The sequence below is a fragment of the Mauremys reevesii genome, linkage group 1 (genome assembly GCF_016161935.1).
Source record: "Mauremys reevesii isolate NIE-2019 linkage group 1, ASM1616193v1, whole genome shotgun sequence".
Classification (NCBI taxonomy): Eukaryota; Metazoa; Chordata; order Testudines; family Geoemydidae; genus Mauremys; species Mauremys reevesii.
In genome coordinates this window covers 269,189,938-269,202,555 of record NC_052623.1, presented here as the reverse complement: position 1 = coordinate 269,202,555, position 12,618 = coordinate 269,189,938, and the positions used below count along the sequence as shown (strand labels likewise).

Below are 12,618 nucleotides of genomic sequence, written 5' to 3'. Positions count from 1 at the left end.
TTTTTCAGAGAACAGGCCTTTGCCATCGAAGGGCAAGTCCTGTATAGTATGCTGCAGCTCCGGGGGAAGGCCCGACACCTGGAGCCATGAAATGCGCCTCATGGCAACACCCGAAGCCAGAGTCCTGGCAGCAGAGTCAGCTGCATCCAACGAGGCCTGGAGGGAAGTTCTCGCCACTTTCTTCCCTTCTTCCAGGAGGGCAGCAAACTCCTGACGGGAGTCCTGAGGAAGCAACTCCGTAAATTTGCCCACCGCCGCCCAGGTGTTGTAACTGTAGCGGCTAAGCAGGGCTTGCTGGTTTGCTACGTGGAGTTGCAGGGCCCCTGCCGAGTACACCTTACGGCCCAGTAAGTCCATTCGCCTAGCCTCCTTCGATTTAGGGGCTGGTGCCTGCTGACCATGGCATTCCCTCTCATTGACGGACTGGACGACAAGGGAGCAAGGGGGAGGATGTACATATAGGTACTCGTACCCCCTGGAGGGTACCATGTACTTGCGTTCGACTCCCCTAGCCGCAGGCGGGATAGAGGCTGGAGACTGCCAGATGGTATCCACATTGGCTTGGATCGTCCGAATGAACGGTAGGGCCACTCTAGTGGCGGCTTCAGCCGACAGAATGTCTACAACCAGATCCTCTATCTCCGAGACTTCCTCCACTTGGAGGTTCATATTGAGTGCCACCCGTCTCAGGAGGTCCTGATGGGCCCTCAAGTCGATTGGAGGAGGGCCCGAGGAGGATGTTCCTGCCACCGCCTCATCTGGGGACGAGGAAGAAGAAAGGCCGGGGACAAGCGGGTCCTGCGAGGGCTCGTGCTCCTGGACGACCTCCTGTTCCAGTGGGATCTGGGAGTCCGGTGGCTGAACCGGGGCTTCCTCCATACCGGTCGGAGGGGGACGGCTAACTGTCGCCTCTGGCACCCGGTGCTCTGACGGAACAGAGCGAGATGGGATCACAGGTACGCCTTGGGCCTGGTGGTATGCCCTGGGCCTGGTGGTACGCCCAAGGTGTCCAGAATGACCACTGATGGGGGCCAGGGTCCTGGGCCTGGGGCTCCTGGAAGACTCTGGTGGGCACATCCGAATCACAGTCCTGCGCGTATGAACTGCCCGCGTGGGACTACACTGATGCATGTCTGGATGGCCATGGAGGAGCTGAAAAGCCCTGGGCAGAGTCTCCCTCTCTAGCTGATGTTGCTTGATGCGGCACCGGGGATCGGTACCGGAAGGAATACCGGTACCGGGAGCGAGATCGGGACCTGCGACCGGAGCGGTGCCGGGAGGTCGACTGAGATCTCGAGGCTCGACGTCAGAAGTGGCTACGAGAGTCACGGTGCCTGGAGCGGTGCCAGGAGCTGGATCGGTGCCGAGTGTACCGGGCCGGCGAATGGGACGCTGACCGGTGCCGCGAGTACGACCGGTACCGAAAAGGAGAACGGTGCCGGGACTGCAAGCGGCGTCGGGACCTGGATCGGCGACAGGAGCGAGAACGTCTGCGGGACCATGATCGTGAACAGTGCCGCTCTGCGGTGCCGACAGAGGGTGGTCTGATCAAGGCAGGCTTGCCGCTGGACTGTATAACCCGCACCGGTGGTGCCGGGGGTTGAGGCAGCGCAGACTTCATCGTTGCAATCAACTCCCTCACCGTGGAAAATGTCTCCGGCGTGGAGGGAATAGTGAGCTCAACCACGGCTCGCACCGGGGAGCTTTCAGGCACCAGACTCGACGGCGCCGATGTTGTCGTTGCCACAGCAGGTATTGGTGCCGGGCGGTCCGACTTAGTAGAGCGCTTGGGCTGCGGAGCAGGCGGCGCAGACGCAGCAGGAGTCTTGTGCCTCTTCGCCCTCGGGGAGAGGGATCGGTGCTGAGCGGACGGCAGTGCCGGCGACGGCCGGTGCCGAGAGGCCTTGGCAGTACCAATGCGATCCGGTGCCGAGGGAGCGCTTCTTGAAGACTGTCCAGCGCTCGGTGCTGAGGGAGGAGGAGTAAGAGCTGCCTCCCTCAGGAGCTGCTTGAGACGAAAGTCCCGCTCCTTTTTTGTTCTCGGCTTAAAGGCCTTACAAATGCGGCACTTATCTGTTAGGTGAGATTCCCCGAGGCACTTAAGACAGGAGTCGTGGGGATCTCCTGTCAGCATCGGCTTGTGGCAGGCCGAGCACGGTTTGAAACTCGGTGAGCCGGGCATAGGCCCCGGCACCGGGTGCAGGGAAGGGGATAATCCCTGAACCCCTCTGAACTATATACACTAACTATACTATAAACGAATAAAGTTAACTACAACTATATAAATCTGAACTATATATACACAAGAATTAATGAGAGAACTACGAGTAGCTAGGGAAGTGGAGGTCAGCTAAGCCGCGCTCCACTGTTCCAACGACCGACATGGGCGGTAAGAAGGAACTGAGGGGCCATTGGGTCGGCAGGGGTATATATTCGGCGCTATAGCGGTGCCACTCCAGGGGGCGACCCAGCCGACCCACCGAGTGTTGCTAGGGTAAAAATCTTCCGACGAACGTGCACGTGGCGCACGCACACCTAATTGGAATCGATAAGAGCAAGCACTCGAAGAAGAATATCTAGCTATGGTACTGTGAGATCAGGTTCAGAGGGTCTGGAAACTGGATCAGAGGCTGAATGGACATTTTTAAGAGATCTGTCAGTCAGAACTGCTGCAGCCAATACAGGGCAATGATAATGACTCTTGAACTTGGAGATCACTCTGGAAATCAGGGAATAGGTGAAAAGGCAAAGAGTAGGCCCGTTCCACTGCAGGAGAAAAGCATCTGGTAATTATCCTGGTCTCAGTCCACATCTGGAGCAGAAGTTCTGACGTGTGTTGTCCTTGGTCTTTCCGTGGGAATCCCCAAAGTTGGAATATGAGCTCCATTATAGAACTGTGCAGGGACCAATTAAGGTTGGTCACAGATTGCCTGCTCGGGAAGACCCACGACATGAAATGCTTGGCGGTCACCTCGCTTTGATGGCACCAAGTCCAGAACCTGATGGCTTTGTTTCTTTTTGTAGTGTTTTTGTCTATGAAGATTTGCACTACTGAATTTCAGAGGACAGATAGGGAAGAGCAGTTTAGTAGCCCTGAGCTTCAGGATGTCCGTATCTTGTAGCTCCACATCATCCAGGGACCAGGTCCCTTGAATCTATAAGAGGTCCGAGTGAGCTCCCAGTTTGCTCATGATATATCTGTGATCTGTGTCTTGATCAGGGAGAGGACTGAAAAGGAGGAAAATGTTTGTGGGGTCTCTGTGCATTTGTGGGGTCCAACCACCAAGCCGGCTCTACAATGACATGCTAGAGCACTGAAACATTCCTGTCTATTCAATGTCTCTCAGAACAGACTGACCTGACCCAGAGTTGGAAGGACCAAGGTGAAGTCTAGCAAGCTCCAACATGTAGCATTAGGACACATGTCAGCAAACACATACAAGGCAACTCCATACTGTCTCAGTCTATCAGTTGAAGGAGTGCCTGTAACAACTCAAACCTGACCTCAAGCAGATAAGTCTTTTCTGATCTGGAATCAATCATAGATCCTATGAATTCTACATTATGGGATGAGGAAAGATGATTTTTCATAGTTCACTAGGAGGCCCAGCTGGATCAACACAAAGAGAGAGTGCATTCCAAGCTCACTGCTGCCTCCTGCTGTGATCTCTCTGAGCAGCCAGTCATCTAGGTAGGAGTAGACGTGTAAGCCCTGCCTTCCCTTCTCAGGTAGGGAGGCCACTACCACTGCTGGGCACTTTGTGAATACTCTTGGTGTTGTGTAAATTCTGAATGGCAATATCTAGTACTACTAATATTTAATACCACCATGAATCTCAAGTAGTTCCTGTGGGCCAGGTGGATTGTTATATGGAAGTACACATCCTGCAAGTCAAAACTAGTCTCAGGCCATAAAAATGACTGAGGCAAGCACTACCATCTTGAATCTGAGGTAGTGTATGTATTTGTTCAGTCTCCACAGGTCTAGGATAGGATGAAATCCCCCTTTCTTCAGGGAAAACAAACTTGGAGAATAAAACCTCTTCCCCCCTGTACTCCTAAGGAACCTCTTCCAAGTTCCCAGACAAGGCAACAATGCCACTTTTTGTAATTTGCTCTCATGAGAAGGGGTCCCTGAAGACTGACAGAGAAGAGGGGTAGTAAAAGGGAGGATGTGGAAATGAATAGGGTAGCTGTGAGCAACTATCCCCAACACTCATCTGTCCAAGGTGATATCGGCCTAAGCTCAATGGAATGGGAGCAAATGCAAACCCCCAAAAAACTGGCGCCTGATGGGGTCATGTGGCTTCTGACACTCCCATCAAATCTGGCATCTGGATGACAGGACAGGGAGAGCGACAGAGGCAGATGACAGACATTTTCTCAAGTACTGTGATTGTTTTTGTAATAGAGATATGCTGCCTCCCCATCCTGGGAAGATGCGAGCTGTCTATCTATAATGCGGCTGATATTTGTAGGGCTTCCCAAAGGAGGTTGGTATGTTGAAGCTCAGTGATCACATGATGGCCCTGGAGTCCTCTAAGGAGTAGAACATTTAATCAGTTCTCTTACCAAAGATCTTCGTGCTCTCAGATGGGAGCAAGATACTATGTGGTGTCTTGATCATCTCTTGGTATTCTTTCTAAGGGGCAATACCTCTCTATGCTTGGAGTTGTATTAAATCTCCACTAAGTCCTTTCTTTTGGCTTCACTTTTGTGTTGGGGTGTTGGTGCTGGAGGAGCTGGTACCAAGGCCAGTGCAAAAGTGGTAGTCAGCTACAGGGATGTTGAGACAGCAGTGGCCAATGCTAACAGCCTTGAAGCTAGGATGATCGGCATTAATATGACCTTTGTCCATCTGCATGGAGTTTTCTTCCCTGCCTTCCTTTTGCTGCTAGACCCCAGGCAAGGTGCACTTGTTGAGGATAACCCTATGGACTCCTTGGAGGTGGATGTCTACTTTGGATCCGAGGTGGCACAAATCAATTGCTCGAGCAGGTGAAGGTTTAGTTGCATGCATGAGTTCTTGATAAGAAAAACATACCTAGGATGTGGTTCTCCTCCTGGCATAAAGGGTACTGACCAGGTGAATGAGTCCATCATATGTGGGGCAAGGTTTAAACCCTGAAGGTTAGAGTCCACTATGGCAATTGGCACAAGACAATTCACCCTACTGCACAGGGGGGGGATTTTTCTGAGTTTTTTTATTTTTGTGTGTGGGGGAAACATTCAAATTAGAGAATTGATACAAGATAAGAAGGGTGAAAAATTATTTCTTCAAAGTATTTCTAAAATAAAAGTTTGAAGCTAGGAGAAATAGAGGATCAGACACTCAACCAGGTTCCATCTTTCTGCCACAAGTGGTAAGTGGGAATTGTGGGAGGGTCTCAACCACTCCACCCTTTATGGCCTCAAATGGGAGCTCAAGGAGACACAGGGTGTCTCTCTTCCTACCAGTCAATCAACAAAGCCAATCAGGCAGTCTACTACAGCCAAGCTGTACTCTTTATGTTGCCAAGAGAATGGCTCTACTGCAGACATTGATTCCTGACACAGGACATATGTACAGCCCCAGACACTGCTACTATTTAAAAAAATTAAATCCTATCTCACATACATGAGCACCTACAGCAAGAGCAACACTGGCACATACACAAAGAACTACTTAGAGCTGGCCAGTGGATTTTGTGGGACATAACAAGAAACATTTTGTATTCTAGTGTGAAATGTCCCATACAGTCTGGTTCAGTTTTCAATTTCTTTTTAGCAGGTCATTTTAGGCATATTGTAAGTGACTGGGTGGAACAGAGGTAAATATACTAGTCTCTATGCTTCAGAAACCCGCTGAAGATTAGACTAGACTAGAATAAGAGTGGATGCCACAGGCGTCAACCTGGCAGAGTTGCAGGTGGAGCCCAGGACTGGAATAGCAGGGGGCTCTGCCGGGCACGATTAAGATGCATTGGAAGGAAGCTTGTTCAATCTTTTCACTCACTATGCCATTTAGGCTATATTTTTCTCTCTCGCTCATGAAAATCAATTTATTTATTTTTACGTAAGCCCATTCTATCATCAGAGTCCTGAGTATGTACTTCAGAATCTAAGCTTTGGTGTACATTTTAAAAAAAAATGACCACCATGATAGTTGCTAAATCGCCTCAAACAAAAACTAAGCTTAAATAGATGTAGTGAGTCTTCCTGAGCTTGTAGTGAGGGACAGCGCAGACAAGCATACATTTTCCCTTTACCTCAACAAATTAGCTATGAATCAGACAGTAATATAAAATGTCAATACTTAACCATTTCACTGCTAGTTCTTATACCAGAAACAGCCAATTAACACATTGATCCCACTAACTGAAATTTCCTTCAACATCACTCCAAGTGTGAAAAGCTCCAGATGTCCCCTACTCCCTGCAGCTTCCTCTGGACTCTTCCTCTTGCTTTGCTACAATACCTTCATCTCATTTGTGCAGGAGTAAGAACAAAAAACTTGTCTAGAAGTGAATTAATATTTTAAGCAGGTGCTAAACAAGTGAGGCCTGAGTCTGATCTCATGCACACAGTGGGGTAAATCAAAATTATATTCACTGAAATAATTAAAAGTTATACTGGTGTAAAACTGGTCTAAGGTACACTGGGTGTTAGCTCCATGAACTGAAGCAGTGTAGCCTCACTTGAAACAGCGTTAATATTGTACTTTCAAAGAAAGAATCAATGCATGATATACGCTCTGCACTGCATTTGCCAGGAGACTGTGACCACTCTGGAAATTTAAAATAATTATTTATGGACTCAAAAGACATTATTTTTTAAGTCAGAAAAATGGTGGTTCCAATGTGGGACTTTGAGGATAGTGGGAGGAAATGAAAGGATTCTAAAGACTCAAAAATATGGATACAAAGACCCCACCAAAGCAGGGAAGAAAAAAAGGTAGACAAATCTATTGTTCAGAACTGCACGTATCCATAAGTGTTGCATATAAGCCTTTATTTATAACTGAATGCTTGGAGGCCAGGGAGGGCAGAGACAGTCCAGAGCAAGTGTAGACATAGATAGATACTCTAATGCCATGATTCTGAAAGAGGACTGTTCTTTCAGTCCAGAACACTGAGAATGAGCCTGACACAAGACCAAAGCAATAATGAACAAAGAGCCATATAATCCACTTTGTTTCCACAAGGATACACTTATTTTTCTTGGAAACTAAATGATAAATTTAAAAAACCCTGTTCCTTTACATCTGCACACATGTAACTAAACAGTATGTATGGCTCACCTAGAATACAAAACTGGGGTCAGAGAAAATAGCTCTCTTTCAAATATTTGTAAATGCCAAAGAAAAGTTTAATATGTACAAGATGGTACAACTGAGAGGATGGCAGACTGAAATCAAGAGGAAAATTTAAATCAAATATCAACTGACTGTAGGGTGACCAGACGTCCCGATTTTATCGGGACTGTCCCGATATTTGCTTGTTTGTCCCGCGTCCCGACCAATGTTAGGTCGGGACACTGGACAAACAAGCAAAGGCTCCGGAGCCCAGAAGGGCTCGCCCCCTCCTTCCCCCATTGGCTCCCTCCCCAAATCCCCGCCTCTTGCCAAGCATACCATGCCCAGGAGACACAGGGGAGTGCGGGGCCGGGGTGAGTGTGAGTCTGGCCTGGCCCCGAGCAGGCAGGACTCGGTACCTGAAGGGAGAGTAGGGGGGCGGCCCGCGGGGCCAGGCGGCGGCTGTTCTCCCCACCTGGGCAGCAGGACTCGGGAGCAGCCGCTGCTGCAGCTCCCACTGCCGCGGTGGGAGGAAGCGGCCAAGCACGTGGCGCTCAGCGGCTGCGGCTTTGGCGCCCGGGCCAGAACCCCCCGAGCCCGGGCCTGCTGCAGGGACCCAGCAGCGCGCACGCTGCGCCCAGCCCCTGGCCAGTCGTGTCTGGGCTGGCTGCCCGGCTGGTGCAATCCCGCAGCGGAGGCATCGGCAGCCCAGCCCCATTCGTTCTCCTGCGGGACCCAAGCGGGATGGGGGGGCTGGGGCCTGCTGCCCCCACTCCGGGGCCGCCCGCAGGATTGCACCAGCTGGGCAGCCAGCCCAGACGCGACTGGCCAGGGGCTGGGTGCGCGCTGGGTTCCCGCAGCAGGCCCGGGCTCGGGGGGTTAATGGGTGCTAGAGCCGCAGCCGCCAAGCTTGGCCAGCGGCCGCTTCCTCCCCCCGCGGCAGTGGGAGCTGCAGCAGCGGCTGCTCCCAAGTCCCGCTGCCCAGGTGGGGAGAACAACCGCCGCCTGGCCCTGCAGGCTGCCCCCTACTCTCCCTCCAGGTACCGCGCCCGAGTCCTGCCTGCTTGGGGCCAGGCCAGACTCACACTCACCCCAGCCACGCGCTCCCCTGAGTCTCCCGGGCCTCCCTCCAGCGCTTGCGGAGGGAGGAGGAATCGGGGGTGGGGGATTTTTTTTGTTTTTGCTCTGCCGCCATTTTTTCCCCCTCTGTCCCTGCCCCCCCCCCATGTCCCAATATTTGACCTGGGTGATCTGGTCACCCTAACTGAATGGTGTTTAAAAAAAAAAAAAGTCTCCCAATGGGAGGGAAGGAAGGCTCATACCTACAATCATGTAAAATGAGACTAGACAAAGCACTAGAAAAATCTATTTTAGTAAACAATCTAGCCCAGTGTATGATGGGAAGAAGATCTAGATGTGCTAATGTCCCCCCCCCATTTCTGATATATGCCAGTGCTGTACAGATATCTGAATAATTAAATCAGACTGCAGATGCATATTAACAAATCTCCCAATTTCTTGCAATGGTAACCAGTTGTTTCAGCCAGCAGTGTACATGTTCAGCTACCCTGAGTCTCTCTAGAAATACAAACTTTCCTTTTTAAAATATATTTGGGGGTGCAGGAAGGAAGCAATCAATACCAACCCCACCACCACAATTAAATGTGCTAAAGAAAAGCTTGCTTTCATAGAGGCAAAGACACTTTTCAAACTAGGTAGTTCTTTCCCAGTCAGCCTCCTCATGTGTTCACAAAAGAATGAAACCCATAGATACATTCTTTTACTTTGTTGAAAAATAAGCACCAATCACTGTGCTCATCAAACAAAGCTAGAGTGCTTCTAGAATTAGTAGCTGATTTCACCATCCTTTTTCCCTTTACATCTCCCCAGCGAACTTTCTGAACTAGCAAAATCCCTCTGAGCAAGGTATTCATCTGCCTGAGTCAATTACATGCACCACTGTTCTAACAACAGTTTGGAACCTGCTACGGTTTTCATTGACTAACTCTGAAGTTCAGCAATCCCGCCTCCCAAAACCATTTAAAAGCTCTTTGTCCCAAGCATTTTCCAAGAAATTCCACAGACTCACCATAGCAGCTCTCTTTGTATTAACAGACCATCACCTTGAGGTACATGTATAGCTCAGATAATTTGTTATTCTGTTAAGGTATGCAGATATGTGACAAAAAAACATAAGAATGTGTCTCAATGGAATAATAAAGCCTGAAAAAATTAGACTGATTTTCCCAATCCTCAATACGGTTGTCTTATTCAGACTTAGTGAGAAGATACCTAAATCTAGCACAAACAAGCTAATATGAATTTGGTTTTGGTTGAAATTTAAAATGGAATGCAATACAATTTACACATACAAGTAGCAAAGTGAATACCGAACTAGCTTTCTGGAGAGATCTTAGTTTTTAGGACAGTAAAATACAGCTGAACATCTGTGAAGCAGTAGGGTTAGTCAGCGTACCATGTCAATACACAGAAGAGCCAAGATCATTTGTGAAATTGAAACAATTACACCTTAGGCTAAAGGAAGTAGCTCTTTGAAAAGTGACTATCCTATATCCCTTCACATCTCCCCAGTGAACTTACTAAACTACCTTTCTGAGCAAGGTATTCACCTGCCTGGGTCAATTACATGCATTACTGTTCTGGCAACATTCAAGTTCTCACTGAACAGCCTCTCATGCAATGGTGCATCTCTGGAATCAGTTACTACCAAGGTGGGTATCATGCTAGGGTGTGACGTTTGTGGAATAAACCCACAAAGACAAAGGAATATTTAAGACTCAAAACACCAGCACATGGATTGGCTTGCAACACATATACAGTGACTTCGGGACCTGAGGGCCCAACTGTCTAATGCTTTAATCAGGCTGGAGTGGGGCAAGGGAATCCCCACCACTAAGACTTAGGGCCTTCCAGTTCCAGTAAAAGGGATAAGATTATGAAAAAGTTCAGTGTTTCTTTTAAGAGCTTCCTCTTCCCGCCCCCAGACATTTCTTGTACTGTGTATGCAGATATCATATACATACTGTAGTAATACTAGACTTGTTCAATTCTACTTTTTAAATACAATCAACTCAGAAGTTAGTGTTCACAATGTCTCTTCCCTGTATCAGCAAGAAAGCTCCTGCTCAAGCAAAGTTCACTGACCTTGGGACTGCCTTCCTCCAGTATTTCTCCCTCATCGGTTTGCATGGGAACAGAATCTGTGCAAAACTGCAGAAATGCAAAATAGTGCCTACAAGAAATAAAGGGAAGGAAAAAACATTTAAAAATAAATATAAAAGGAAGGGTTGGCTATGTTTAACATTTTTGCTGGAATCTCATAACACCACAAATAATACTGAAAGTCTTGACCTTTAATCAGATATTACACTATATACAACAGCCCAGACCTCAGTCAGTGACTTGCATTAAGGAAAAGAACATACATTTCTCTCTTTAGAAAGAAAAAATGTCTGTCTAGTAGGAGCATATTATTATTTGTTTTAAATTTAAAAGTGTCAGAAGAAAATGGCTGAGAATTTACATAATCATTATATTCACTCATTCATAAAAAAAGTGTGCTCAGCAAAGAATAATTACACAGATTGGAGGTCAACAAATCTCTTCATAGAAAATAATCTAAGTATAAATACCAAAAGCCAGCTTTACAAATACAATATAGAGTGATATTACCCTGGTTACTAGGCTAATTAAAAACTGTCAGGTTGACAGTGGTCCTACCATACCTGCAAATTCTTACCTTAGGGCAGAGGTCCCCAAACTGTGGGGCACCCCCCCCTAAGGGCGCATGGAGGACCATTCAGGGGTGAGCATGGGGGTGGGGGATGGCAAGGTAGTGCCACCTAGCTCTGCTTCCAGCCCCAACCCTGGGCCCTGCACCATGTTAAGGGAATCAAATGGATGAAGAACTAACTTGTTATATTGTAACAGAGTCCTACAATTTTACTGTTCTGAAGGGCAGAGATTCAGAACATTCTTTTATATATGAAAAAGACGACAATTATTTCCACATTTTAAAGATGGAGTTGATGGTTATTGAAAAAACTGTAAGAAGTGCCTGGAAACATAAAAATTACTCCTGAGGAAATTCTGTGCCACTCCCACAGGCAGAATTCATGTCTCCCACAGATTTCTTTGCTTCCCCACAGAAAAAATGACTTTCTAGAGGGGAAATAAAGGGAAGCCACAAGAATGGTGATGCGCCCCTACCCAGCAGCACAGGCACATCATTTCAGGTGCCTGGAGCAGGCAGCAGAGAGGTAAATTGCGGGGTGGAGGATAAGAGTGGTTAGGGCTGGGGACACCGCAGCTGGTGGCTTCTACCCTGTGCTAGGCTCAGCTACTAGTCCCAGCTAGGCTGGGGAGCATGGCACTTACTCTTCTCCTGCAAGGAGCGGCCGGGGCAGGGACCAGAAACCTTCCCAGCTACGGTAAATTCCCCCCCACACACACACTTCCTGCCCCTATCGCAGGGTGAGTGCTCACTGTATGTTGAGCTGCTCCCCAATCTGCCCAATCTCTGTGCATCTTGGACCCCTCTCCATACCCACACCCCCACCAAAACAAGCCCTCCACACCGAGCATCATCCCCTGAATACAGAGCCCCCCTGCACTCAGCCCCCATCCACTTAGCCCCCACCACCACACTCGGACCCCCCCTTCACTCAGATCACCCACCTCTGCACCCAGATTGTCTCCCACTGTCCCCCCACCCCACCCCCAGACCCCCACCCCACCAAGCCCCAACCAGCTGCACCTGGACCCCCGCCCCACTGCCCCAGCACCAGACCCCCCCACTATGCCCTCCACACACATACTGAGCCCCATCTTCCCACAGCCAGACCTCCCTGCTGAGCCCCAACCACCTTCACCTGGACCCCACCTGTGGAGTCCCATTACTGCTGCACCCAGAACCCGCCCCCCAACAAGACCCTGTGCATCCAGATCTCCCCCTGCACCTAGACCCCCACTGAACTGCCCAGATTGTCCCACACAGAACCATCTCATCTCATACCTGGATCCCTACCCACTTCGATCCTGCCGGGCTGACCCTGCTTGCCCACACCTGGTGCACTTGGTTTGAAGGGGCAGGGCCCTGGGGTGTTTCTGAGTCAGGCCTGGCCCTTGCGCTGTGTCAGGGTCAGGTGCAGCTTCACCCCTAAGTCCATGTTCTGGAGAGGGGAGCGGGAAGGGGTGCTGCAGGGTGACCTCCCACCTCCATGCAGCCAGTGGTCCGTACTTCCTACTGCTATTCTGGAGCTCCACTTTATTTATTGACAAATAAAATGTGCAGAATTTTAAAATATTGTGCACAATTTTTTTTT

General features: G+C 49.1%; 1 protein-coding gene across 15 annotated transcripts in view; it reads right to left on the bottom strand.

The window, feature by feature from the left end:
* TNRC6B (trinucleotide repeat containing adaptor 6B) overlaps nucleotides 1-12,618 on the bottom strand; it is a 240,123-nt gene that overhangs the window by 194,114 nt on the left and 33,391 nt on the right. For all 15 annotated transcript variants that reach the window (XM_039489172.1, XM_039489189.1, XM_039489205.1 and 12 more), the window contains one exon: nucleotides 10,439-10,526. In XM_039489172.1, coding sequence (XP_039345106.1) covers nucleotides 10,439-10,526 — 88 coding nt within the window. The remainder of the gene's footprint in view (nucleotides 1-10,438; nucleotides 10,527-12,618) is intronic.